Source organism: Schistocerca piceifrons, chromosome 4, assembly GCF_021461385.2.
Source record: "Schistocerca piceifrons isolate TAMUIC-IGC-003096 chromosome 4, iqSchPice1.1, whole genome shotgun sequence".
Lineage (NCBI taxonomy): Eukaryota > Metazoa > Arthropoda > Insecta > Orthoptera > Acrididae > Schistocerca > Schistocerca piceifrons.
Window position 1 is genome coordinate 123,192,099 of NC_060141.1, and position 27,975 is coordinate 123,220,073.

Below are 27,975 nucleotides of genomic sequence, written 5' to 3' on the forward strand. Positions count from 1 at the left end.
TATCAGACAACCTGAGACTTGCAAAATGTATGCTCAACAAGTTTAGCACTGCTGCTGCCTGTCTGATTATCTTGTGAAACTTGACAACAATTTAGATGTAGGAAATAATTAATATGAAGCTTTGTTTGAGCTATCCACATATGCATTTCCCGTTATATGTAATTGTTTGGTAACTACCTTTGGATACCACGCAAGAAAGAGCATTCACATAGTGTTAGTACTCTGTAAAGTACTTTCAAATACTCCCTTTACGTAATTTTTGGATAAAACCGTGCACGTGTGTGTGTCTGTGTGTGCGTGTGTGTGTGTGTGTGTGTGTGTGTGTGTGTGTGTGTGTGTGTGCGCGTGTGTATGTGTACAACGCAATTGGTTAATAAAAACATGTAATTTTTTTTACGTTAACATCAATGACCAACTTTAATTTTTGTAAATTTCCCAATAGTCTTCATTACCCTGCCAGTTTTCAGATTTCCCACATCCAGCTTTTGATGTGTCATCGAAAGAAAGGGGCAGACTTGGGATGCCGTCATCGAAAAAGAAGCATGGCTTATTATACCATTGCCGCAGCACATAGTCAACCCACACCAATGCTTACACTTTTCAATTCACTTCTTATTCTTGGTATGTGACATCAGTAGTGTCGCATAGTTCGATCACGCATTTAAGTGCAATGTGGCCCAGAACGCCTATATCCATATTACTGATGACCGACAGGGAGGAAGTCCAACAAGTCTATCAAGCAATGTCAAGCCGAATAACTGTGTAAGGGGCAGAGGTGGCCCATATGCCATGCACATAGTTTATTCGTGGTGCGCTTTTTTTTCATAAAGTGCATATACTCGATTTGAGATGAAAGTAGGAATATTGTATTCACAGATCAGCGTGTGGAATGAGAGTACACGTGATTTGAATTCTTGATGTTATGGCGACCATTGTCTATCTAACATCAACATAAAGGGTAACGTCGAGAAACTATTTCTTTGGTGACGATGCAATCACATCTGAAACTGACATTACTTGTATCCTGCCAAACTAATGAAACATTTTTGTGTATGTCAGTCCCATTCTGCAACAAATTCGCTGGCTTGCATTAAGTTATTGAACTTCTTTCAATTAGCGTCATAATTTTTTCAGTATCACTGAAAAAAAAATTGCAACCATAGAACATTTTTGAATGAACGATTTGCTTCATCGTAACTAGTTTCGGACTGGGCACATCGTCAGATGCTAGGTAGTATTTCTCGTGCAAACTTCACGTTTTTCTCCTATAAGAACAGAATATTCGTGATTTTCTCGAAAAGCTCTTACAATACGTAAATAGATTTTACTTATTTTAAGAGAGGTTTTCATTTATGTATCACAGCATCAAAAAGGTAAAGCGAAACATTCTACTGAAAAAAGCTGTTTGTAGCACGTTACCACTGGTTTAGAAAACTGATTGTATAACTTCCGTCAGAATATAATCTAAGATCAAAAATCTGTATATCAGAATACATGGTAGGTGTAGAAGTATTCCATTATTGTGCCATATTGTTCTTTTGTACAGCCAATCACTAGCTGACGTGGCATCACATGTAATCACATGTGACCACCGTTTAATCACTAGTCTACATCGTGGTTCTAAATCTAAACCTACATGTACATGGATACTCTGCAAATCACATTCAAGTGCCTGGCAGAGGGTTCATCGAACCACCTTCACAATTGTCAATTATTACAATCTCGTATTGCGCGCGGAAAGAACGAACGCCTATATCTTTCCGTACGAACTCTGATTTGCCTTATTTTATCGTGGTGATCGTTTCTCCCTATGTAGGTCGCTCTCAATAAAATATTTTCGCATTCGGAGGAGAAAGTTGGTGATTAAAATTTCGTGAGAAGATTCCGTTGCAACGAAAAATGCCTTTCTTTGAAGGCCCAGCACAAATCCTGTGTCATTTCAGTGACACTCTCTCCCATATTTCGCTATCACACAAAACGTGCTGCCCTTCTTTGAACTTTTTCAATGTACTCCGTCAATCCTATCTGATAAGGATCGCACACCGTGCAGCAGTATTCTAAAAGAGGACGGACAAGCGCAGAGCAGGCAGTCTCCTTACTAGATGTCACATTTTCTAAGTGTCCTGCCAATAAAACACAGTCTTTGGTTAGCCTTCCCCACAACATTTTCTATGTGTTCCTTCCAATTTAAACTGTTCGCAATTGTAATTCCTAGGTATTTTATTGAATTTGTGCCTTGAGATTTGACTGATTTATCGTGTAACTGAAGTTTAAATGGCTCTGAGCACTATGGGACTTAACATCTGAGGTCATCAGTCCCCTAGAACACAGAACTACTTAAACCTAACTAAGCTAAGGACATCACACACCTCCATGCCTGAGGCAGGATTCGAACCTGCGACCGTAGCGGTCTCGAGGCTCCAGACTGAAGCGCCTAGAACCGCTCGGCCACCCCGGCCGGCCTAACCGAAGTTTAACGAGTTCCTTTTAGCACTCATGTGGATGACCTCATACTTTTCGCATTTACTGTCAGCGTGTCACACACCAATGAAGCAGACCTCTGTTCTGTAATGTATAAAGCGAAACATATCATAAAGTGAGTAAAATGTAAAGACATTTTAGATAATGCTACAGGTTTTGTAAACAGGAATATCATGAATGTTCTGATATGTTATAGGACAAAAGTGTAAAATTTGTACGAGAAATTTGCGGTGCCGCCTGATAATGAGTCCATATCCGATGCTAGTTACGGTGCATTAAATCGTTAATTCAAAAAGGGTGGCTTGATGTTTTTTCTTTAGTGATATTCACGGGAACAATCGCGGTGTTCTCAACCCATCATGGATATAATAAAAAGTTCTTCACTTTTGATATCTTAAAGCGATTCGAATCATATCTTTCGTAATTATCTTCTTCAGTCCCTTGCGTATTTACTTTCACTTGTGTTAAGCAACCAGGTTAATAAACAGACGTGTTTGACCAATGTGTCTTCGCAGCGCTACGGGCGGATTTACGCCCAGGAGAAGGCAACCATATTTGGCGGATGTGCACTCCGAGGGCGCCGCGTTTCCCAGTGGCAGCTGTGCCTGGCGCTGTCCGTCTACGCGGTCTGGGAAGTGCTGCCCCTGCTGCAGATTCGGACCTGCTCCTCCACAGAGTGTCGCGTCCAGAGCGGCTTCCCGGCCCTCGTCTGGTACCCGTTCTCTTTCACAGAGACGCCACTCTATCAGGTAACCACAGATTTTCGTTTACCATGACATTGTCTGTACGTGGGCCGGCCGAGGTGACCGAGCGATTCCAGGCGCTACATTCTGGAACCGCGCGACCGCTACGGTCGCAGGTTCGAATCCTGCCTCAGGCATGGATGTGTGTGATGTCCTTAGGTTAGTTAGGTTTAAGTAGTTCTAAGTTATAGGGGACTGATGACTTCAGACGTTAAGTCCCATAGTGCTCAGAGCCGTCTGTACGTTTCGTCTTTCCAAGTCACGTGTAGCAGCTACAGAGCATGCCACTAGCAAGTATGTTATACTGTGAGTTGAACATTCAATGAGTTGCTCATTTATTGTCTACCTAAGATTCGCTTTGGTTATAAAATTTTCAGACGGTAAACTTTTAAAATTTAGGTGATTTTATAGTGCAAATAAGTTGTGTATTACTATAATCTGTAGATAAAACATTAGAAATATTCTTAAAATAGCTGTCAGTTCTGTTTGGAGGAGTCCTGTAAATGATTTAGGTAATGTGATGCCCCCACCGCTGACGTAAATCGTGGCATTGAAGCGGTCTGTATATGACAGTCTGTTGCTAATAAACAGTGCAATTGGATTGAATGGGTAGGGATGTGACATAATGTCAGAAAGGAACTATCGTACTGGGACGTGAGACGTGCCCTTGACAACATCGTGAGTGAAGTTGGCTTAACTGTCGTTATATCAACGAGGACCGTCCAGTGTGTATACTAGATATGGTGTACATACCATTCACAACGATGCGGTTTTTGTAAAAACAGAATGATGCCTGATCAATGAGAGTCGTTTCAAACCTGAGAAGCATTACTGCTGACAGTAAATGGAGGTCCACCACCGCCAGTTTCCGAGCAAACTTTGCGAAGGGAAATGCGTGCAGTGAGCATATGAATTCGGACAAGTCACATATGGCCATTGCTCACAGCGGCACATAAGCTATACGTCTTCATTTGATTAAACAGTATACAAAATGGGCATTATCAGACTGGAGATGTGTAGTGTCACGCGACGGGTTGTCGTTTTGACCCTTTTCGAATAATGCACGGTGTCAAGCACACGTACGGTGAAGCGTGTTTAACTCACAGTGTGTGGATGATTTATCTCAAGCCAGAGGTGATTCTATGATGTTTATGACACCACGCATTAAGGTTAACGTGAACTTGCTCCAACATGTTTATTTAAACATTGGCGGTGACTATTTCTTCCCGCTTTTCTATATCATCGCGATAAGTATGGCAATGAAAGTTCCTTCGACCAAGGTGAAAACAACATTGTTCTCTGGACTGCATGCATACGTCCCAGGTTTCACCAATATTGAGGCACACTATCGCGACTCGATTGGCCCATTACATCAGACACCCAATCTGAATCCAACAGAGAGTTTCTGGGCCTATTTGGAACACTGGGTGAACCATAGGAGTCAACCATTCCTGCAGATCAGTATCTCTACACTATGAAACTTGCGCAGCTGAATGGTCATCGTTGCTGAATTCTACGTAGAGGACCCGAACTGAAAGGGATTTTTCCTTGGTGGGAGGACTGGTACGCGCTGCACACAGCCTCGTGAGACCAACTGAGGAGCTACTCGACCGATCATTTGCGGTTCCGTCAACAGAGCCGCCAACGACCTCGTGAGCAGTGTGCTCACCACATGCTCCTCCATACCGTGACCATCGAAGTCATTGGCGCAGAATGACATGGTGGTCGATCGGGCCGTATTGGCCCGTCTAGGGCCAGAACGCAGAAATCTGACTTACCTTACCTTCTACTGCAATATCACGAGATGCTTTAGCTAGGTATGCCATCCTAGTGTTCTCCCTTTGTCGTCGAAATGAGGCCATTATCAAGCTTAGAATGGGTGTTCCACGGTATTGGCGCAGTGTCTCCTGAAAATTACTGATTTTTTTTTTGTCCTGCGTGTTAATGTTCCTACTAAACTGGTAACACCAGGGACTGTTGAATATTTTCCGTAACCTCTACATCTGTTACAATTGATTATCGATTACAGATAATTCACAAGCAAGTGTTTTTCCTGTAATGAACATTAATACGTACCACATACTCAAAAGGTAAGTTACATTTTTCTAAAATAGTATGTACTCAAGATGATTCCCGTGTGTAATATACCATATGACCTCATGGTTGTCCTGTACTCGGCTCTGTTCCTCAGTATGACTACAATAAATGTCTACAATAAATGAATAATAAGGGTTTCATCACGTTTAGTCAAAAATCATGCTCAATGATCGTGCAGGCAGATGTGTATTGCAATGGAGGAGTACTCAGTTGTTTTTCTTTGAGTTCTGTGAACAATTTCACTTTATGTCTTTGCGCACACTGCTAAGAACGTAACGGTAGAACTTTTTTGACTATAGAGGAGGAAAGTGCAGAATTTGGGCAGTGCTGATACCTCATATCATTCAGCACGAGGCCACTGAGCCGTACAGAACTATTATTATTATTATTATTTCTTTCCTTTCTCAGACGTTATGTCTGGTTAAAAATGAAAAGTGATGCGGACCTTGATCAAGCAATCATGAATCTTTCCGTTTCAATTTATATATTGCCTTTTCTTAGCCATGTGTTGGATGCGTCTTGATCAATGTGTGGCTGTGTTAGATGATACGGGTGCTTGCCATGTAGTGTTTTCTTTTTCACATTTACTTTCTTTGTTTCTGTTGATGTTATGTGATCTAAAGGGTTGTAGAAGTGGTTATGAAATTGCAGTGATGTAGCCGATGTATTCATATGAGTGATTGCTTTGTGTATTTTGTTAGTTTCTGCTTGTTCTATAAAGAATTTTCTTAAATTATCTACCTGTCCATAATGTAGCTTTTTTATGTCGATAAATCTCCTTCCTCCTTCCTTTCTGCTTAATGTGAATCTTTCTGTTGCTGAATGTATGTGATGTATTATATATTTGTGGCATTGTGATCGTGTAAGTGTATTGAGTGCTTCTAGGTCTGTGTTACTCCATTTCACTACTCCAAATGAGTAGGTCAATATTGGTATAGTATAAGTATTTATAGCTTTTGTCTTGTTTCTTGCTGTCAATTCTGTTTTCAGTATTTTTGTTAGTCTTTGTCTATATTTTTCTTTTAGTTCTTCTTTAATATTTGTATTATCTATTCCTATTTTTTGTCTGTATCCTAGATATTTATAGGCATCTGTTTTTTCCATTGCTTCTATGGAGTCACTGTGGTTATTCAATATGTAATCTTCTTGTTTAGTGTGTTTTCCCTGGACTATGCTATTTTTCTTACATTTGTCTGTTCCAAAAGCCATATTTATATCATTTCTGAACACTTCTGTTATCTTTAGTAATTGGTTGAGTTGTTGATTTGTTGCTGCCAGTAGTCTTAGATCATCCATGTAGAGCAAATGTGTGATTTTGTGTTGGTATGTTCCAGTAATATTGTATCCATAATTTGTATTATTTAGCATGTTGTATAGTTTGTTCAGAGTAAGACAGAACCAGAAAGGACTTAATGAATCTCCTTAGTATATTTCACGCTTAATCTGTATTGGCTGTGATGTGACATTATTTGAATTTGTTTGGATATTAAGTGTGGTTTTCCAATTTTTCATTACTATGTTTAGGAACTGTATGAATTTAGGATCTACTCTGTATATTTCCAATATTTGTAGTAACCATGGGTGGGGTACACTATCAAAAGCTTTTTGGTAATCAATGTATGCGTAGTGTAGTGACCTTTGTTTAGTTTTAGCTTGATATGTCACCTCTGCATCTATTATCAGTTGCTCTTTACATCCTCATGCTCCTTTGGAACAGCCTTTTCGTTCTTCATTTATAATTTTGTTCTGTGTTGTATGTGTCATTAATTTTTGTGTAATGACTGAGATTAATATTTTGTATATTGTTGGTGGGCATGTTATGGGGCGATATTTAGCTGGGTTTGCTGTGTCTGCTTGATCTTTAGGTTTCAGATAAGTTATTCCATGTGTAAGTGTCTGAGGGAATGTGTATGGGATTGCAATGTAACTGTTAAATAATTTAGTTAGTTGTGAATGTGTTGAGGTGAACTTCTTTAGCCAGAAATGTGCTATTTTATCTTTTCCAGGGGCTTTCCAACTGTGAGTAGAATTAATTTCTCGGGTGACTTCATGTTGCAAAATTATCACTTCAGGCATTTGTGGTATCATCTTGTATGTGTCTGTTTCTGCTTGTATCCACCGTGCATGCCTGTTGTGTTGTACCAGGTTTGACCATATGTTGCTCCAGAAGTGTTCCATGTCTGTTATGTTTGGTGGATTGTCTATTTTAATGTGTGTGTTATCTACTGTCTGATAAAATTTCTTTTGGTTTGTGTTGAATGTTTGGTTTTGTGTCCTTCTACTTTCACTTTTTTTGTATCTTCTAAGTCGTTTGGCAAATGCTTGTAATTTCTGCTTCTTTTCATCTAATAGCTCTATCGCTTCTTGTTGTGAGATTTTACCTAACCTTTTTCGTTTTTTGTCTGATATTTCATTTCTTACAAATTGTGTTAGCTGTCCGATGTCTTTTCTCAGTTTTTCTATTCTGATCTGTAGCCTGTGTTGCCACGCTGGTTTTGTGGGTTTCTTCTGTGTGTTGGCTGGTTCTGTGTGTATATTTAGTGTAGTGAGTGCTCCTATATAAACCAGTAGTTGTAACTCTTCCGTAGTTGTATTTTCATTTATTTTGTTGTGTATGATTGTGTTGATAGTTGTTATTGTTGTTTCGACTTGTGGATTATTTGGTGGTCTATACAAGAATGGTCTAATGTTTGTATTTGTGTCTTTGTATTCTATATTTGTCAGCTGAAATTTTTCTTCTATATCTAACATGTGTGTCACTTCATGTTCTATTTGTGCTTGTTCTGGTGGCTGTCTTAAGATTTCTTTTTCCTCTGATTGTTTAACTGATGCGTGTTGTTCTTTGTTTGTTTGCTGTGGGATGTTTGAGTCCATTACTATATTTTCTTCTTCTCCTGATTGCACGTTATTTTGTTCCAGTATTTGTTGTACTTGTCGTTTGATGTTTTCTAATTCTGACTGGGGTATCGTGTTATTTTTGATTATTACACGGATCTGATCAGCTAGTCGTTGTTGTGTTAAAAATTTTAATTCTGGGTATCTGGTAATAAATGTTGTGTATACTTGTGATCTGTATCCAGTTGTGTTGGTTCCTAAGTTTGTTGCTTGATGATAACGGAACATGAGGTGTCGGTTAACTTCATCTGACCATCTCATCCTCTGTCTTTGTTTTCCTTCTAGAGTGGTTGGAGGAAGCATATCCTGCAAAACACCTCTATTTGGATTTAAATCATTTTCTGTGTGGCTAGCAGTGTCGTTACCACTGTGGACGGCCATAGGGTTCAAGTGTCGTCCACGACCATGACAGCGCTTGTCCGAGGCTTCATTAGTTCTGTCCTGAACCAACTAATCACACTAAAAGGGGGGGTTAGCCCTATTACTGGTTTGCTCTTTTCGTCGCCTTTTACGACTGGCAGAACATACCGAAGGCCTATTCTTTTCCCGGGCCTCCACGGGATTATTATTATTATTATTATTATTTTCGATTATTTCCATTTAAAGAGAGCGTTTGAACTTGAATTGCTTTATGATGATTGTTTATGTTTTTTCTGAGCCCAAATTTTCTTCATGTGTTCACTGTGTAGTTTCTTTCGCTCCGCTGTCCATTTGCATCCTGGTCTCTTCTGTGTTGTGGTGTCAAATTTACGTTTTTCAATGATGTTCCTGAATTCAGTTCTATTTTCTGCATCGTTTACTGTTATGTCTGCTTGTCTGAGGTCTTCTTCAACTTCTTTTATCCATTTTGTTTTTCCCCAGCCTGAGTTGATGACCTTAAGAATTCGCTTTGAAATTCTGTTTTCATTCATCCTGTGGATATGACCGTAGAACTGCATTCTTCTTTTCCTTATTGTATCCGTAATCATGTCTGTATATTTATATAATTCTGATGTTGGTCTCTTCTTCCAGATTCCTTGCTCTTGTATCGGGCCAAAAATTTTTCTGAGAATTTTCCTTTCTTGTTTCTCTATTTCTTTAATTTTAGTTTGCCCACTTATTTGTGTTGTTTCAGATGCATACAGTGCCTCCGGAAGTACGACAGTGTTGTAGTGCCTCAATTTTCCATTAATGGATATGGACTTTTTGTTATAATAGTTCCACAAGAGTTTATATGCTTTCTGTAGTATTTTTATTCTTTCCTCATTGGCCTTTAGGTTGATCCTGGATGGCTGGATGATTTCTCCCAGGTACTTAAAATGTGGTACTTGTACGATTTTCCCATGGGTTGTCACAATAGGCAATTTGTCTTGTGGCACTCTATCTATGTACTGGGTTTTCTCATATGAAATTTGCAGGCCAGTTCTTTGTGCAATTTCGTGTAACTTCTCTATGGCGTTAGTGGCTTCTTTTCTATTATTTGTGAGGATAGCAAGGTCATCTGCAAAAGCTAAACACTTCACATTGAATCTATTATCTTTTCTAATGCCAATTTGGATTCCTTTGACTTCGTTTTCCCATGTCCTGATAATTTTTTCAAGAATGATATTAAAGAGTAATGGTGAAAGTCCGTCACCCTGTCACACTCCAGTTTATTATTATTATTATTATTATCACTACCAACAGTTCACACTGGCCAGGATGTCTGTATTTCATCTGAACGTCATCGCCACGTACTCCCAGATCGACGTCAATTTCGCTCCCTGCTTTTTAGATACCGTTGAACATTACTACTTCTACCTTACCCGGTGCAACATATCCAATGCTGATACACGCAGTTCTCACATTACTTACGTCATAGACCTTTATAATGCCCCAACCGTTGCAATGTTCACCTGATAGTTTGCTTTGCCTGTTTGAACCTCGTCTCAACTAATCACTCATTTCCATTGTACGTTCCAGAGAACTGGTCATCTGTCTCTAGGCAGACTGTCTCTAGTACATCCACAGCAACGCCAACTTCAACAATTCTGGTATCATCAGGGTCATTCATCACCACTTGAAGAACCCCAGCTTCCACTTAATGTTATCTGAATTATTTTCCGTTTCATGCTTGTCATATTTAAAATCTGAATGGGTGAAGAAGAGAGGGTTTGCTCGCACCAGCCATCCTAAAAAGGAAGAAGAAAAACCAGTAAAGACACTCAGAGTAACATATTGTTTTCAGGTGATGTACATCGTCGTGTCGACAGGCCTCTTCTACGGCTGCTTCGTCTCCAACACGCTGGTCGGCGTGTTCTGCTCACTCATGATAAACGTGTCTGGACATGTGCGGTTCCTCAACGTCATGGCCAGGAACATGGGCTATGTCGAGAAGTGTGGAAAAGGAGACAACTGTCACAGTTGCCGCTATGCGTCTACTTCCACAGACACTGAGAAGGAAATGAGGAGACGCCTCAAGGAGTGTGTGCGCTACCACAACGACATTGCCAGGTGGGATGGAAACGGTGATACGTTTTCTCATGTTTGCAAGCTTCAGCGAAATTCAGCAAAAGTTGATAAAATTATGTATAGTTTATTTTCCAGTCTCAGTTGCGCATTGTTTTTTAGATTATGATTAATTTTGATCTCCCTGGAACATCTTAGATCTAAAAGAACTAAAATGTACGTAACTGTGGAACTTAGCCTTGTAGTTGCGTCAGAACTAAATTGTGTCTGTATTGTAACTACGCATCAGAATACTGTGGTGTACAACTATGATCTGTGTTTTAAATAGGCAACTGGCAGATGGAGGGGAGAGGAGAGGAGGAAAAGGGTGTGAACAGGGGGGACGAAATAGAGCGGCGTGGATTGGGAAAAAAGGCAGGGAAGAGGAGGGCAGAGATATCATGAGCAACACGGATTTACATTCGGTGAATCATAGCAGCAAGAGCGAAAAAGAGAGAGATTTACGCCAAAACATTGAAATTAAAATTACATAAAAGTTATCAGTTATTCAGAAAGTAAAACCGAGGAAATGTAAACTGTAAAAGGTGCAAAACAGTAAAATTATAAAAATGGAGTTATTGAAGTAACTAAAATTAAATTAAGTGTCTTAAAATATTAACTGTGTAAAATATTGCGAGTATAAAAGGTATAACAAGATTTGGCGGTAATGGTTAATTGCATATGCTTCCACTTGGCAGCGTTATAGGGCCCGCAGGTTTTACTGTGTATAAGAAAGCCAGTCTCTATGCCGGCTTGTTGCTAAGACGATGTGTGAGCCAATGCGCCGTCCTTTCCCACGCTCGATGTGTGAGATTGTTGCTCATACGGGCACTGTGTGGAGGTAGACGTTTGGAAGAGCCTTCGAAGTTTCTAGAAAATGCACTGTTAGTAAAATCCTTCTGCAAATTGAATATGTTGCTAGGCTCTTGTAAACGGATTGTAAAAATCCCAATCCCAGCCAACATCGACAGGTGGTGTCCCTCAGGTTCACTGTGTAGCTCTCCCAGATGGGTATCAATCGTTCCAACAGAATTCTTCGATGTTAGAAGTTCTTCGAGCACTATTTTATTACTGTGTACTGTAGAGTGCTCTTTGAAATGTGTTTCAAACTATGTGCCCGTTTGACCTAGGGCTACCTGAGCTTTTAGACAGTGTCCACACTTCAGTTTACACACGCACATGCTACCGTTATTTTCGAGGCCTTTTTTATTCACACGGTGCATCAAGCTGAAGCAAAGAATGTCATTAGTATTGCACCCTATACGCAAATTGGTACTATGAAATTGTCTGGAAATTACTTACGACGCTCGTCCTTTAAATATGAATGAGTACAAAGAGGTGACAAGGAATGGGTGTGATGTGTTATAATGCTATAGTCTGTAAGAAGAAGCGAGGTTAGAATGTTCCCCATAGAAATTCAGAATAGTCACTATAGAGCTGGCTACATTTCCATCAGTCAGGACACTCCATATCTGCCTTTTCCACACCTTAGACTTTGAACACATGTCAGTTTCGAACGTGTTTGCCACTACATTTGAGACGTCAGTGAGGTATTCGACCACGTATAAACCACAGAATTTTAGGTCTCAAAAAAAGGAGCATGACCTTACGTCTGTTTAACCCAACCAGTGTTTTTGAAACGAAATTCTGCTACGTGGACTGAGCTTTAGACTCCCCATTGATAGACGTGTCCCCAGTACCATTTCGATATGTGAGTAGATATGTAGTCCTTTTTGTTTTTTGAGTAAGACACTGTGGCATAGGCATAGCGTTAAGTGGACAATGTGTGGACCGAAGTAACGTACAGAGATGAATCGTTTCATTACGAATATTATGTCTACGAGAGTGTTTGTCCCTGTTACTCAACTTAAAACTAGAATAATTTGTCTTTTCAATACATCTGCCTCTTGTTTTGTATATCTACTGATGGTGAAATATTGTAGAAACTTAGCTGTTGTATTTGATTTATTTTATAGACTAGTTGCTTCTATGCACTTTCTCCAGCACAATATTCACCTTAAATGTATACGAGTTATTTCCCTTATGTGATGGTGAAGAAAAACTAGTGAGATGATGGTCAAATTGTCGGCACTGAAGTGTGTAAACCTGTAGCTACAGCCGATACTGTACTGTCACTCAAATTTTGTGACTACAGTTCGCAATATGTTTTCCAAATTATCCAACTTGGAGCTATACTCGGCTATACAGTGCTATAATCCTCCACTGGATGTAGTGGTACAGTATTTCATTGTTTCCCAAATTCAGTATATGTGGATGTCGGAATGGCTGCTTCTTCAGGGCACTGCCGAACGTCCATATACAGGGTAGTGAGAAACGGTCACAAACGCTTGTAAGGGCATTGCAGGGTAGATTGTGCAGGGAAATAATAATTGATAAGAAAACGATTCAATACTTTGTGCCGTTTCCGAGTTAATTAACATTGAAATTAGCCACTCAGGCCATGGCGCGCACAAATTCAAGCACCGAGTCAGAGACAATGTCGCCAAATGTGTTCTTCGTGTGGTTTCCTGAAACTAAATAAGACCCTGAAACCAAATAAGACAGGGGACGATAGTAAGAATCGACAGCAAACCAAAGGCTGAGCACACTCGTACGCCATCATCTACACTACGAGAACAAGTGACACTAACTGTAGTTGGAGAGCGGCTTGAATTTGCGTACGCAGCTACCTGACTAGCTAACTTCAGTGCTAGTTAACATAGAAACGGCGCAACGTATCGAATTTTTTCCTTAACAATTATTTCTCAGCACAAACTACCCTGAAACACCCTTAAAAGTTTTTCAGAGTATTTCTGACCACTCTATGTATCAAAGTAACTATAGCACTCCAACTGTGCTTCGATGCTGCAGAGTATTAAAATGTCGTTCTGGTGGGCAAGTATGGGCCACACAACACCATCAGGACTTAACGCTCCCATCACTACACAGGACATCAGCCTCACACTGTGCACTGAACGCGACACCGCCCCCGGCCATGATGGAATTAAAAAAATGGTTCAAATGGCTCTGAGCACTATGGGACTCAACTGCTGTGGTCATAAGTCCCCTAGAACTTAGAACTACTTAAACCTAACTAACCTAAGGACAGCACACAACACCCAGCCATCACGAGGCAGAGAAAATCCCTGACCCCGCCGGGAATCGAACCCGGGAACCCGGGCGTGGGAAGCGAGAACGCTACCGCACGACCACGAGATGCGGGCATGATGGAATTACCTACCACCATCTCAAACACTGCCCTCCCTCCTTCCTTGCAGTCCTTGCCGCCCTCTACAACGCAATCCTTGCTATTGGCTTCTACGCCGACCTGTGGAAAACCTCCTGTATCCTGATGACCTCCAAACCCAACAAGCCTTCATCTGATGCCTCTTCTTTCACCCTACATGTCTCACTTCGGTACTCAGCAAGCTCTTTGAATCCATCCTTGCCTGGCGCATCCATCACCACCTCCACTGACACCGCCTCCTCCCCAACACCCAATGTGGCTTTCGAGCTTTCTTCTCTGCCAATGACCAACTCCTCCGTCTCACTCATCTCCTCTCCCTCCAGGTTATCTCCAGTCGCTCCGCCATTTTTGTCTCCCTAGACCTCGAAAAGGCCTACGACCATGTATGGCATCCCGGTCTCCTGTTTAAACTCCAGACCTACGCCCTTCCTGTCAACTATGTCCGTCTGATTGCCTCCTTCCTCTCCCGCTGCCCCTCCTACATTACCATCCGTAACGACGCCAAATCCCACACCTTCTACCCCTCCGTGGGTGTGCCCCAGAGCTCTGTCCTCTCCCCTGTCCTCTACCTCTTTTCTCCTGTACACGGCAGATAGGCACCCATCCCCCCCTCCTCTGGTCCACCTCCTGCAGTATGCCGATGACACCACCTTCCTTGCCCTCACTCCAACTCTTCAACAGTCCCAACGCCTTCTCCAGCATCACCTTGACCTTGTTGCTGCTTGGTGTAACCAGTGGCTCCTTAAAATCAATCCTTCAAAGACCCAGGCAATCATCATAGGTTGTATCATTCACTCCTTCTGGCTCCTTGATTTTTCCCTTACTATCTGCGCCTGTCCTGTCCGCCTCTCCCATACCCTCACTTACCTTGGCCTCACCATTGACTGTCACCTCACCTGGATCCCTCATCTCCGCTCTATCCAATCCAAAGCCCACTACCACCTCTGAGTCCTCAAACACCTCTCTGGCTGGACATGGGGGTTGAACTCCTCTCCCCTCTACCATCCTCCACACCTACAAATCCTTAATCCATAGCATCCTCTGTTCTGCCAGTCCCACCTGGATATCTGCCTCCCCCCCCCCCCCAAATTCTATATGTCCCTCCAGATCCTCAAGTACCATGCACTTCGCCTCGCCTTCTGTATATGCCTCCATCCCACATGTGGATCATCTGTGACCTGATTCCTTTCCCCCATCTGCTCATTTTTTTCAAACATATCTGTGTCCTCTACACCTCCTACCAACTTGATCCCCCTGATTCTCTGGTTGCTCCTCTCCTCTCCAACCCCCATCCTCTCCCACAGCTTCACCATTGTGTCCCCCTACCCCTCTACACCCTTCATCTCCTTTCCCAAGGTGGCTTCCATCAACTCCCCCTCCCAGATGGTGCCCTCTCTCCCTCCATTTATCCCTCCTATCAACTCTGATTCTTACCTCCACCTCCCTCCCTCTATCCTATTCTCAGGCTCCCTCTACCCCCCTCCATCCTGTTTTTTCTCTGCCTACCCATCTCTGACTCCCTTCTGACCCCATGTCCTTTTGTTTTCCCCTCCATTGCATTCCCCACACCTTCCCATGTCTACACTGCCCCCTTTTTTCTATGTCCTCTCTCCATCAGCTCCTTCCCTTTTTTGTTTCCTCACCTCCCAATCTTTTTCACCCTCATCAGTCTGGGATCTCCTCCACCCCTACTACTGCTGTGACGCCTCTATAGTGTTGCTTAAAGTGAGTGTTCAGTGTTGTGCGTACCCCATCAGTGTTGCGAACTGACACCATACTTTCGCTAGTTGTTTTTTTTATCTTGTGCGAACAGAAACCAGACTGTCACCGAGTTTTTTAATTGCGCCTGTCTACTTACTGTGTGTCTTCATCCGCACCGTTAACACCCTGTTTTTATATTTTAAATTCCACAAATTTCCGCCATTTCACAGTTTTTGTAAAAATTCACCGTTTTATCACCTGTTTTTATTGTTTGTTTATATTCTCATTATGTTTTTTAACTTTTCTGTAGGCTGTAGAGCGGCCTATTACGCTGTTACCAGCCCCCCTCCCCTTGGGAGAAGGAAGGGGGGGGGGGGAATAGAAATGCAATAAAGGGAAAAAAAGACAAGTATGTGGATACCTCTAACGAACTTTTACCTCTCAGTATTTGTAAGACACAGAACCACCCCTTCAGTGACACTATGGTGAAAAATATACACAACGGATTTTAAACACAAATGACAAGAAACGTGACTTTATTATTTTAACTCCAAAACAAATCCTATTATTTCCCACAGGTTGTTGTGGTTGTGGTCTTCAGTCCTGAGACTGGTTTGATGCAGCTCTCCATGCTGCTCTATCCTGTGCAAGCTTCTTCATTTCCCAGTATCTACTGCAACCTGCATCCTTCTGAATCTGCTTAGTGTATTCATCTCTTGGTCTCCCTCTATGATTTTTAGCCTCCACGCTGCCCTCCAATACTAAATTGTTGATCCCTTGATGCCTCAGAACATGTCCTACCAACCGATTCCTTCTTCTAGTCAAGTTGTGCCACAAACTCCTCTTCTCCCCAATTCTGTTCAATACCTCCTCATTAGTTATGTGATCTATCTATCTCATCTTCAGCATTCTTCTGTAGCACCACACTCCGAAAGCTTCTGTTCTCTTCTTGTCCAAACTATTTATCGTTCATGTTTCACTTCCATACGAAATACTCCATACAAATACTTTCAGAAACGACTTCCTGACACTTAAATCAATACTCGATGTTATCAAATTTCTCATCTTCAGGAACGCTTTCCTTGCCATTACCTGTCTACATTTTATACCCTCTCTACTTCGACCATCATCAGTTATTTTGCTCCCCAAATAGCAAAACTCCTTTACTCCTTTAAGTGTCTCATTTCCTAATTTAATTCCCTCAACATCACCCCACTTAATTCGACTACACTGCATTATCCTCGTTTTGCTTTTGTTGATGTTCATCTTACATCCTCCTTTCAAGACACTGGCCATTCTGTTCAACTGCTCTTTCAAGTCCTTTACTGTCTCTGACAGAATTACAATGTTTTTATTTCTTCTCCATGGATTTTAATACCTACTCCCAATTTTCCTTTTGTTTCCTTTACTGCTTGCTCAATATACAGATTGAATAACATCGGGGAGAGGCTACAACCCTGTCTCACTCCCGTCCAAACCACTGCTTCCTTTTCATACCCCTCGACACTTATAATTCCCATCTGGTTTCTGTCGAAATTGTAAATAGCCTTTCGCTCCCTTTTTTTTACCCCTGCCACCTTCAGAATTTGAATGAGAGTATTCCACTCAACATTGTCAAAAGCTAGAATTCGCGTTAGTATTTTGCAGCCGTGACTTATTAAACTGATAGTTCGGTAATTTTCACATCTGTCAACACCTGCTTTCTTTGGGATTGGAATTATTATATCATTCTTGACGTCTGATGGTATTTCGCCTGTCTCATACAACTTGTTCACCAGATGGTAGAGTTTTTTCAGGACTGGCTCTAATGTTCTAATGGAATGTTGTCTACTCCTGGGGCCTTGTTTTGACTTAGGTCTTTCAGTGTTCTGTCAAACTCTTCACGCAGTATCGTATCTCCCATTTCATCTTCATCTACATCCTCTTCCATTTCCATAATATTGTCCTCAAGTACATCGCCGTTGTATAGACCCTCTATATACTCCTTCCAACTTTCTGCTTTCCGTTCTTTGCTTAGAACTGGCTTTCCATCTGAGCTCTTGATATTCATACAAGGGGTTCCCTCTTCTCCAAAGGTCTCTTTAATTTTCCTGTAGGCAGTACCTATCTTACCGCTAGTGAGATATGCCTCTACATCCTGACATTTGTCCTCTAGCCATCCCTGCTTAGCCATTTTGTGCTTCCTGTCGATCTCATTTCCGCGACGTTTGTATTCCTTTTTGCCTGCTTCATTTACTGCATTTCTATGTTTTCTCCTTTCATCAATTACATTCAATATTTCTTCTGTTAGCCAAGGATTTTACTAGCCCTCGTCTTTTTATCTACTTGATCCTCTGCTGCCTTCACTACTTGATCCCTCAAAGCTACCCATTCTTCTTCTACTGTATATTTTCCCCCATTCCTGTCAATTGTTCTCTTATGCTGTCCCTGAAACTCTGTACAACCTCTGGTTTAGTCAGTTTATCCATGTCCCATCTCCTTAAATTCCCACCTTTTTGCAGTTTGTTCAGTATTAATATACAGTTCATAACCAATAGATTGTGGTCAGAGTCCACATCTGCCCCTGGAAATTTCTTTCAATTTAAAACCTGGTTCCTAAATCCCTGTCTTACCATTATATAATCTGTCTGATACCTTCTAGTGTGTCCAGGCTTCTTCCATGTATACAACCTTCATTCATGATTCTTGAACCACGTGTTAGCTACGATTAAGTTATGTTCTGTGCAAATTTCCTACATAGATCACTAAAATTGGTAAAGGTGATCAAGAGATCTTATCTACTAATACACCAGATCGAATTTAATACCAAATGAGTGAAATGTGACATAGATCAACGTAACACATCGATTATATTGTCTCTCATATTCACATCGAATATTTATTCTTCATGTTCACTAAGTGAAATGTTCGTTTGACAAAGCTGAACAGAGGGTGGTAACGTGACACTATTTCCGACTTGAAATGGTTCAAATGACTCTAAGCACTATGGGACTTAACATCTAAGGTCATCAGTCCCCTAAACTTAGATGCACTTAAACCTGGCTAACCTAAGGACATCACACACATCCACGCCTGAGGCAGGATTCGAGCCTGCGACCGTAGCAGCAACGCGGTTCGGACTGAAGCGCCTAGAACAGCTCGTCCACCGCGGCCGGCAATTCCGACTTTAAAAAATGGATAATGCGATCTGACTGTAGTTAATATAAACGACAGTCACTGTGATGTGTACCCCGAAAGAAACTACCACAATGTTCTTAAACATTACACCGATTGTTGCTGTGAGCACACAATGAAATAAGAGATATGCACTCTAAAGATTCCAATGCTGCGAAATGCTCGTCATGCGCATGAAGAAATCATGACATGTGGTGATAATCGCACCTTGGCATGATGTCAAACAGCAGACTCCCATATCCCCCTCCCGTCTTGATCCAACACTCAAGTTCTGAGTCCAAAGCAATATCTCTTCTCCAAGACTGAACAGACTACTTTCCTCTTCCGTTCGCGCTCGAAACTCTAGCTTTCCTACGTTAAATCCAATTCCACCAAAAGCTCCACTTGGAGACTGCCACAAAAACTAAAACCACCAACTTACAACTGGTGAAGCACTCCAGCACCAATCACATATCACTTAGCGCACAGTGTAGCCTCCCTCCATAAGACGGAAGAAACCGTTGCTCCAATCCTAATACATCTAGAGGCATCAAACAGAAGCCAGCTGTTATGTTTTAGGTCATACCGCATCCTAATCAGCACACTGTTATTTCGCACATGTGTGGGAACGGCTCGTAGGTCCATATGACGACAAAGAAGTTACAGCTTTCTCTACGATCCAGTGTCGGCCTCCTCCAGTGTCGCCTCATTTTCGTTGGCCTAATTGATAATCTTATAGAAAACTTCCCAGAAAACAACAGCGGAATGGACTTCGACTCGGCCCAGAATAATTTCACACCCTCAGTCCAACGCAGCCTGGCCGCAGGGACAATATGCTGAATACGCTGTGGCCCTGTTCCCCTCTTCCTAAGGTCAGTGCCACCCTCCCTCCCTCCCCCCTCCCTATGGATTCGCTCGAGTCCTCTGCAGCAGCTTCCACTGTGCAAAGGAGCTGACCCGGGTCTCCATTCGCTCTCTCTATTGTCTATATGTGCGATTTGTCACGTTCTCAGACCTGGCACCCTTAAGCCTCATCTGCCACAGCCGTGGCTGTGTGATGAAACAAGTGTTTGGCTCCTCCGTCTCTAATGGCTACCATTAAATTCAGCATCACAATCAATGTAAACACTCTATAATAGTAGTTTCACTGACTGTAGAACGTATAATGGTCTGTTTGACTGAATAAATAAGGTGGAAAAAAGGAAGATCGGAAGGAACTGCCATCTTTCACAAACATCCACTCATAATAAATTATCTGCATGGGAATTTTTTCCTCTCAAATTAGGGTAGTGGGGCACGTACAAGCAAAATTTTGAACCGTGATTATCTAATCACATTTCAATTACTTTGACCGAAAAATTAACAAGGTAACGGGGACAAATTTGACAGTCACAGATGTAGATGAAACAAGATGAACCAACAACCAACACATAAATATTCTCAGGGATTCTACCAGATATCAGTTTATGTACTTAACTCTTGAATGTTGGGCTGAAGCTTGGGCCGGATGTTGCTGTCATTTGATGGCATGGTATATGCAAGTATCAGTCACACAGCTGGACAGTTAAAGTAAATAAAACTCAAATCAAATGCTTTCAGCGGAAAAAACCTAACTCGTTTACTGAGGCCAGAGAAGAAATGTCCAAAATAGTTTTAAAATATTAAAGTATTCCTGTACCTCCACAAAAATATGGTCTTCATGACTGGTATTCCAAGAAACAGGTCTTTTAACCGACTTAGTATGCAGCATTCATTAATCACCTCTCATAAACACTCATTCATACATGACAACTACAATAGCTGGTGCTCATTCATACAAGACAAATACAGTAACTGGTGAGGCAAGTGATATGTGAAAGGTGCACATAATACCAGTTTGTAGAAATGTGTAAGAGCCTTTGATACTTGGACAAAGAATTATATTAATAAACAGGAACGTAACTGGAGAGGTGACATTTGCAAATGTGACATGTGACAATAGTACAGATATGTTCAAGCGGATAACTGGAGAGGTGCCGACTGAGAATTATAGTGCATAAACATAAAGCTCAGCATGAAAGTTGCAAATACGTACAAATAAAATTTTTGTATTAGATATGTGTCACTGCAAATGATATCACAAAAAAGGAACATATTACGTTCGTAATGATAAACTTAATAAATGGTATGTAGGTTCTATAAAAATATTAAACACAAGTGAGAAGAACACAACAAATGTCTGACGTCAGTGGATACTTAGTCAAAATATTAGTACACAGAGAATAGATGCTCGATGTGGTCATAAAGTGAAAGGCTTCAAAAAATTAGTACACAGAGAATAGATGCCCGATGTGATCATAATGTGCAAGACTAAGAACAGTCTAAAGTGTTTCAATAATAAAAGTAACATATTACAAAGAAATACAACTGTTATATATGATTGTTGACAAATTTAGTCGAAGATTTTATGATGGCATCACAAGGTTAGTAGTGCATTAAACCGACTCTATGGTGAGCAGGATACATTCTGGAAGAACGAAGGAGTAGCACAACAGATGTTGTCGCTATCCAAATGCCAACTGATATAAGTTGGTCCTGGTCGGTTCCGTCTTCAGGGCCGACTGGAGTCGGCTAACGTCAGAAAGAGGGAAATAAATAAATAAATAAAAAGGGGCATGTTGCAGCTAATGTCAAGGTTCAGAGCTGCGTTTCGTTGTAGCCTCGCCAAAGATAATGAATCACTAATACTTAGTTGTCAAGATGGAATCTGGGCAGGTTGTGAGATCCGATTACAGAGAGATATCGCTACGGTGGGTCATGATACGTGGTCCGCCATGGAGATGTTAACCATTCTGGGGATCCTCCACGTGTGCTTGTGCCCAGTAGAAGCGCTTTGTGGCTGCGCCGGCCCAGGCATCATGCTGTCTGTTATTTCTGGAGTTTGTAAACACCAGCTTCGTTCTCCTGGCTGCCACCGGGTTCTCTCTTGCTTCCCTTCACACCCACTGCACATGCGCTTGTTGGTGAGGCCATGGGCCTCAGAGGTCTCATTGTGTCATGAGCTGCTGGCATTTACCCAGGATCCCAGTCAGCTGTGCGCCTCCAGGTGGGTCTCGACCAGCCCCTGCTGCGGAGTGGGCAACATGCCTTCCCCAGCCACACAATGCTGAAACAGTGCATCAAGTGTATGTGCCGTAAAGTACCAGGTCCAACTCTGCACATACTTCACACATACCATTAGTACCCGACAAGCGACAATTTATTTACAATAACAATTTACAAATAAAAGAAAGGCACTGATAATGTGAATACAAAAAACTTATTTCCGTAATATCTGATAAAAAGAATGATTCTTACACTTTCTTAACTATTACTTTTAATATATACACTATGGGCTACAAATATGAGAAATTTAAGTAAAATGATGCTGTGATGTGTAGTGTGTGTAACTGCCCATGTTGCAGTATGCAGTTAGAAAACTACCACATCCCGCCGTTTGCATTCTGGCACCACGCGTATGTCCCAGTAACATGCATCTCCCACAACCAATTACTTCCTATGATAATGTTTAACTATTCCCTCAACCATAAAGCTACATTCCTGTTATTCCAACATGTACTTAACAGATTTGAAACTACAGTTACGACACTAAGGCATAGTTGTACAACTGTTCTAGGGATATATTTTATAAACTAATTAGAACGTTCACTGTGGTGGTGTAACGATTAGATAACAGTGATGCAACCTGTCAACGTACTAAATGACAAACACCAACAGTGGTAGCTAAATTTTGTAATATATATTCGAACATTCACACCAAAGTATTACTACTGATTAAAACTTACAAGAATTTAAGTATTTTCATACCTTTTAGATCTAGATACTTACCTCTTCCATGGAGCTAGTTCACCCCAGTGACGATGGGCTCGGTTTTGTTTGGCAGGTGTTCAAGATCTATCATGCAGTGGTACATAAGAAACATGATGCATTTCAGTCTGATTCACTACTTTATTTTTTCTCCCGAAAACTCATGGTTGTGTGTTATTGATATGATTCTCTTCCACGAAAAATTATAATATGTTGTGTTCATGTCTCCTCCAATAGTTACTACATATAGGAATAAACTCTGTCATTCATGGTGCCGTTCGTGAGATCTTTACTTTTGGTCTGCCCATCACCTCTGCAAATGACTCACACTGTCCATGCTGTCAATGAAGCCTCCTCAAAAAGAAACTGACACTTCCCACGTATACTGTGACAAGGGATGTTCGCAAGAAACACTCAACAAGGGGTCCCTAGGCTACCAAGTTCAACAGCTTAGACTGTGCCCAACATCCATCCATTCTGTAGACAGAATACGAATTCCAGCTGAAACTCTGGCAAACATGCAGCTCTGGTGTTCCAATTGCAGCATCACAAATGAACGTCAATGAGGCTAACAACAAGTGAATAAATGACCAAGTTTAGGAAAGACAACAACTGAAATACTCCAGAGCGCGAGTAGGATGGTAAAATTCCTGATGCCTCTCTGCATGTTCTTGCTATTAATGGTATTTTACAAAATTGATCCGTCTGGATCTGGAGCACTTTCTCTCGCCTTCCTTCTCAATGCAGTGATTGTAAATCGAACAAGTATAAAGATATGCACAAAGTCCAATTCTTGTGAGCTAAACGACACTACAATAATGATCGCAATCTTGGATGACACAAACTACGAGTAGAAGTAGCCACACATTGTATTAGTTTCTTATATTACAGTCTAAATTTAACGAAAACGTTCCTAACCTGATTCGAATCTCTATCCTCTCCTTCTGTTAATCAGTGACTGGGTGTCCATTATCATATTTGGGTGCTGGATTCAGAGGCTGCACCTCCACAATTAAGATTTCCTGTCTTGTTCTCTGCACTTTCTGTAGATATGTCGGCTGCTATTTCTACTTGAAAGTTGTTCCAGTTATTCCTTCTATCTGGATATGAACCTGTGCATGTTGTCGCCCATAACCGTGTCCTATAAAAATGATTCAAATGGCTCTGAGCGCTATGGGACTTAACATCTGAGGTCATCAGTCCCCTAGAACTTAGAACTACTTAAACCTAACTAACCTAAGGACACCACACACATCCATGCCCGAGGCAGGATTCGAACCTGCGATCGTAGCGGTCGCGCGGTTCCAGACTGAAGCCCCTAGAACCGCTCGGCCACAACGGCCGGCTGTCCTTTAAACAATCCATTTATATTATCATTATTATTATTAATCCTTCTCTCATTATTCCTATTCTGAGGTTCACAGAAGTCCATCGTAATTCCTTCTCTTGCCTCATTCGTTGTGAATTTTGTGGATGAACTACACGTCACAGTGATCGCTGTTAAATGCTTCAGTATAGTCTCCGGATCTTCCTGTGAGTTCCTGCTAGTAATTAATTGTCACTTTCACTTAACAGAGACGAATAAATTCACTGTTGCTATATGTTCATCCAGAAACTCGTTCTTCTTGACAGGATTGTTGAATCCTGAGATTCTAGGTCTCAGTGCATCATGATTTCTTTCTTTATGCTGTCCTATCCTGTCTCATGACCAATAAATGGCGAGAAACACATCCCCCATTCTTTGTGTGTCCTGCAGGTGTCTGCAGTACCACTTAGAGTACTTTTTTGTGACTCCACCCTCCATGTGTCCACAGAAGAATTATGAAATAACTGGTAATGATCATAAAACTTTGAACATAGCTGCCAAGGTTCAATGACCGTGTCAGAATTATATTGGAACAAATAAGCCCTTGGTCACAAATATTAAGTCAAAATTGACCTGGTTTCGACGCTACTGTGAGCGTCGTCTTCAGAACTAGATTAACTGTAGTAAAACATATTAGGTTTATAGTACATTAATAAAATTAAAGTTTGTACTGACTCGAAAAGATGCAGTACTTACAAGTCACATATTAAAAAAGATCTAAGCCGGAAAGCCGACGTATGAACAGTTGTGAGATGGCGAGCCGCTAAGGGCTGCTCGTACTGTGAACAAGGGTTGCAACAAGACTGAGATGCCCACTTTAGAAAGTGTGGTCAAGTAAACACGGTGTTGCTACGAGCGCCATCTAGTAGCCGCAAAAACAACTAGGCTACTGTACATTCAAAATTACACACATGAAATTGTGCTGCAGCTGATTCAGGCATAACGCAAGCATTAATAATAATAGGATGAAGTTACATATTTATCTGCTTTAAATAGAGATACATTTTGTAACGTAAAAAACGTTAGTTATGACATACAAGAAAACAGCAAAGATGTGACAGGAAAACAATATTTCGGTAAACTGCATGAGGAAATCTGAATCAAAGATCAAGCAATGGCTTTATACAGTCAAAAAAGTTTTTATTTCGCAGCTGCAGCTTTTTTGACAGTATAAAGCCATTGCTTGATCCTTGATTCAGGCTTCCTCATGCGGTTTACCCAAATGTTGTTATCCTGTCACATCTTTGCTGTTTTCTTGTATGTCGTAACTAACGTACAGTAGCCTAGTTGTTTCTGCGGCTACTAGATGGCGCTCGTAGCAACACCATGTTTACTTGCCCACACTTTCTAAAGTGGGCACCTCAGTCTTGTTGCAACCCTTGTTCACATTACGAGCAGCCCTTAGCGGCTCGCCATCTCACAACTGTTCATGACGTCGCCTTTCCGGCTTAGATCTTTTTTAATATGTGACTTGTAAGTACTGCATCATTTCGAGTCAGTACAAACTTTAATTTTATTAAGGAAAGGCAAACCTACGTTTCTAGCATTTGTAGACTTAGAGAAAGCTTTTGACAATGTTGACTGGAATACTCTCTTTCAAATTCTAAAGGTGGCAGGAGTAAAATACAGGGAGCAAAAGGCTATTTACAATTTGTACAGAAACCAGATGGCAGTTATAAGAGTCGAGGGGCAGTGGTTGGGAAGGGAGTGAGATAGGGTTGTAGCTTCTCCCCGATGTTATTCAATCTGTATATTGAGCAAGCAGTAAAGGAAAAAAAAAAGAAAAATTCGGAGTAGGTATTAAAATCCACGGAGAAGAAATAAAAACTTTGACGTTCGCCGATGACATTGTAATTCTATCAGAGACAGCAAAGGACTTGGAAGAGCAGCTGAACGGAATGGACAGTGTCTTGAAAGGAGGATATAAGATGAACATCAACAAAAGCAAAACGAGGATAGTGAAATGTAGTCGAATTAAGTCGGGTGATGGTGAGGGAATTAGATTAGAAAATGAGGCACTTAAAGTAGTAAAGGAGTTTTGCTATTTGGGGAGCAAAATAACTGATGATGGTCGAAGTAGAGAAGATATAAAATGTAGACTGCCAATGGCAAGGAAAGCGTTTCTGAAGAAGAGAAATTTGTTAACATCGAGTATAGATTTAAGTGTCAGGAAGTCGTTTCTGAAAGTATTTTTATGGAGTGTAGCCATGTATGGAAGTGAAACATGGACGATAAATAGTTCGGACAAGAAGAGAATAGAAGCTTTCGAAATGTGGTGCTACAGAAGAATGTTGAAGATTAGATGGGTAGATCATATAACTAATGATGAAGTATTGAATAGAATTGGGGAGAAGATGAGTATGTGGCACAACTTGACAAAAAGAAGGGACCGGTTAGTAGGACATGTTCTGAGGCATCAAGGGATTACAAATTTAGCATTGGAGGGCAGCGTGGAGGGTAAAAATCGTAGACAGAGACCAAGAGATGAATACACTAAGCAGATTCAGAAGGATGTGGGTTGCAGTAAGTACTGGGAGATGAAGAAGCTTGCACAGGATAGGGTAGCATTGAGAGCTGCGTCAAACCAGTCTCAGGACCGAAGACCACAACTACAAACAACGCTGTATACCTAATATGTTTTAGTACAGTTAGTCTAATTCTGAAGACGACGCTCACAGTAATGTCGAATCCACGTCAATTTTGACTTAATATTAGTGACCGAGGGCTTATTTGTTCCAATATAATGGTAATGACCAGTTTTTAATAAAAGTGAGCAGTTTTATTTATCTACACCGTCTATCCAAAACATTATGAGACTGATTTTCTCCCTGGCGCAAAGCGACGTTAGCGTAATAATTGTGGTGGTAGCTTGAACTAACGACTGTATACAACAGATGTACATTCTACCAGTCAGTTGGGTGCAGGCGGTGTTAAGGGGGGTAGGACGTCAAACGGGTCGACTTGGAGCAGGAGAGGCACCATAGGACATTTTAATGTCCTCTCTCTATACTTTTAGAAATAAATTCATAAAACTTTGTCAGCATGACAAGGAAGGATTCGGAATTCACACTCATAGCAGTGGAAGTTCAAAAACATAACAAAATAAATTTTTTTACATGTGAAATTTCATCATTTTTTCGCTTACTATTGGCTGCATTTGTTGCTATAGGTACATTTTTCTTCACAAGTAAGAGAGAGTCTTTGATGAATTCCGCACAGCATACAAACCATACTTACAGGTGTATGAAACTCTAGAATTTTGCAAATCTATTAAAAACTGTGGTAAAAATTGAGATAATTAACTACAAAATTTGATTGTTTCCTAAACATAAAGTTTAAAACGTAACAGCTGATTCATTTTTCATGAATTAAATAGATTCTAGAGTTTCATACACCTGTAAGTATGGTGATTTTCACTGGTTTGCAGCCGGGTTCCATCGTCCTGACGACAGCACGATATTTCGGCGGACCATCTGGCCGCCATCTTCAGGTGAGATTGAGTGCACAATCACGCCGGCGAAATATCGTGTTGTCGTCAGGAGGATGGAACCCGGCTGCAAACCCGTGAAAATCATCAGTATTTGATACGCCGGGAAAATCTACGTTATCACACCTGTAAGTATGGTTTGTATACTGTGCAAAATTCATCGAACAGTCTCTCTTACTTTTGAAGAAAAGTGTACCTATAGCAACAAATGCAGCCAATGGTAAGTGAAAAAATGATGAAATTTCACGTGTAAAAAAAAGTTGTTTGTTATGTTTTTGAACTTCCGCTGTTACCAGTGTGAATCCTGAATCCTTCCTGGTCATGCTGACAAAGTATTATGAATTTATTTGTAAAAGTATAGACAGTGTAAATTAATATGTCCTGTGGTGCCTCTCCTGCTCCAAGTCGGCCCGTTTGACGTCCTATCCCCCTTAACTAGTGGAGAGCAGCCGTAGTGTGTCAGAGTAGCTGTGGTACAAATCACAATGGGACA

General features: G+C 41.1%; 1 protein-coding gene across 1 annotated transcript in view; it reads left to right on the forward strand.

The window, feature by feature from the left end:
• LOC124795654 (odorant receptor 2a-like) overlaps positions 1–27,975 on the forward strand; it is a 61,019-nt gene that overhangs the window by 1,730 nt on the left and 31,314 nt on the right. Inside the window, exons 2-3 of the mRNA XM_047259728.1 lie at positions 2,997–3,230; positions 10,423–10,688. Of these exons, the coding sequence (XP_047115684.1) occupies positions 2,997–3,230; positions 10,423–10,688 (500 nt within the window). The remainder of the gene's footprint in view (positions 1–2,996; positions 3,231–10,422; positions 10,689–27,975) is intronic.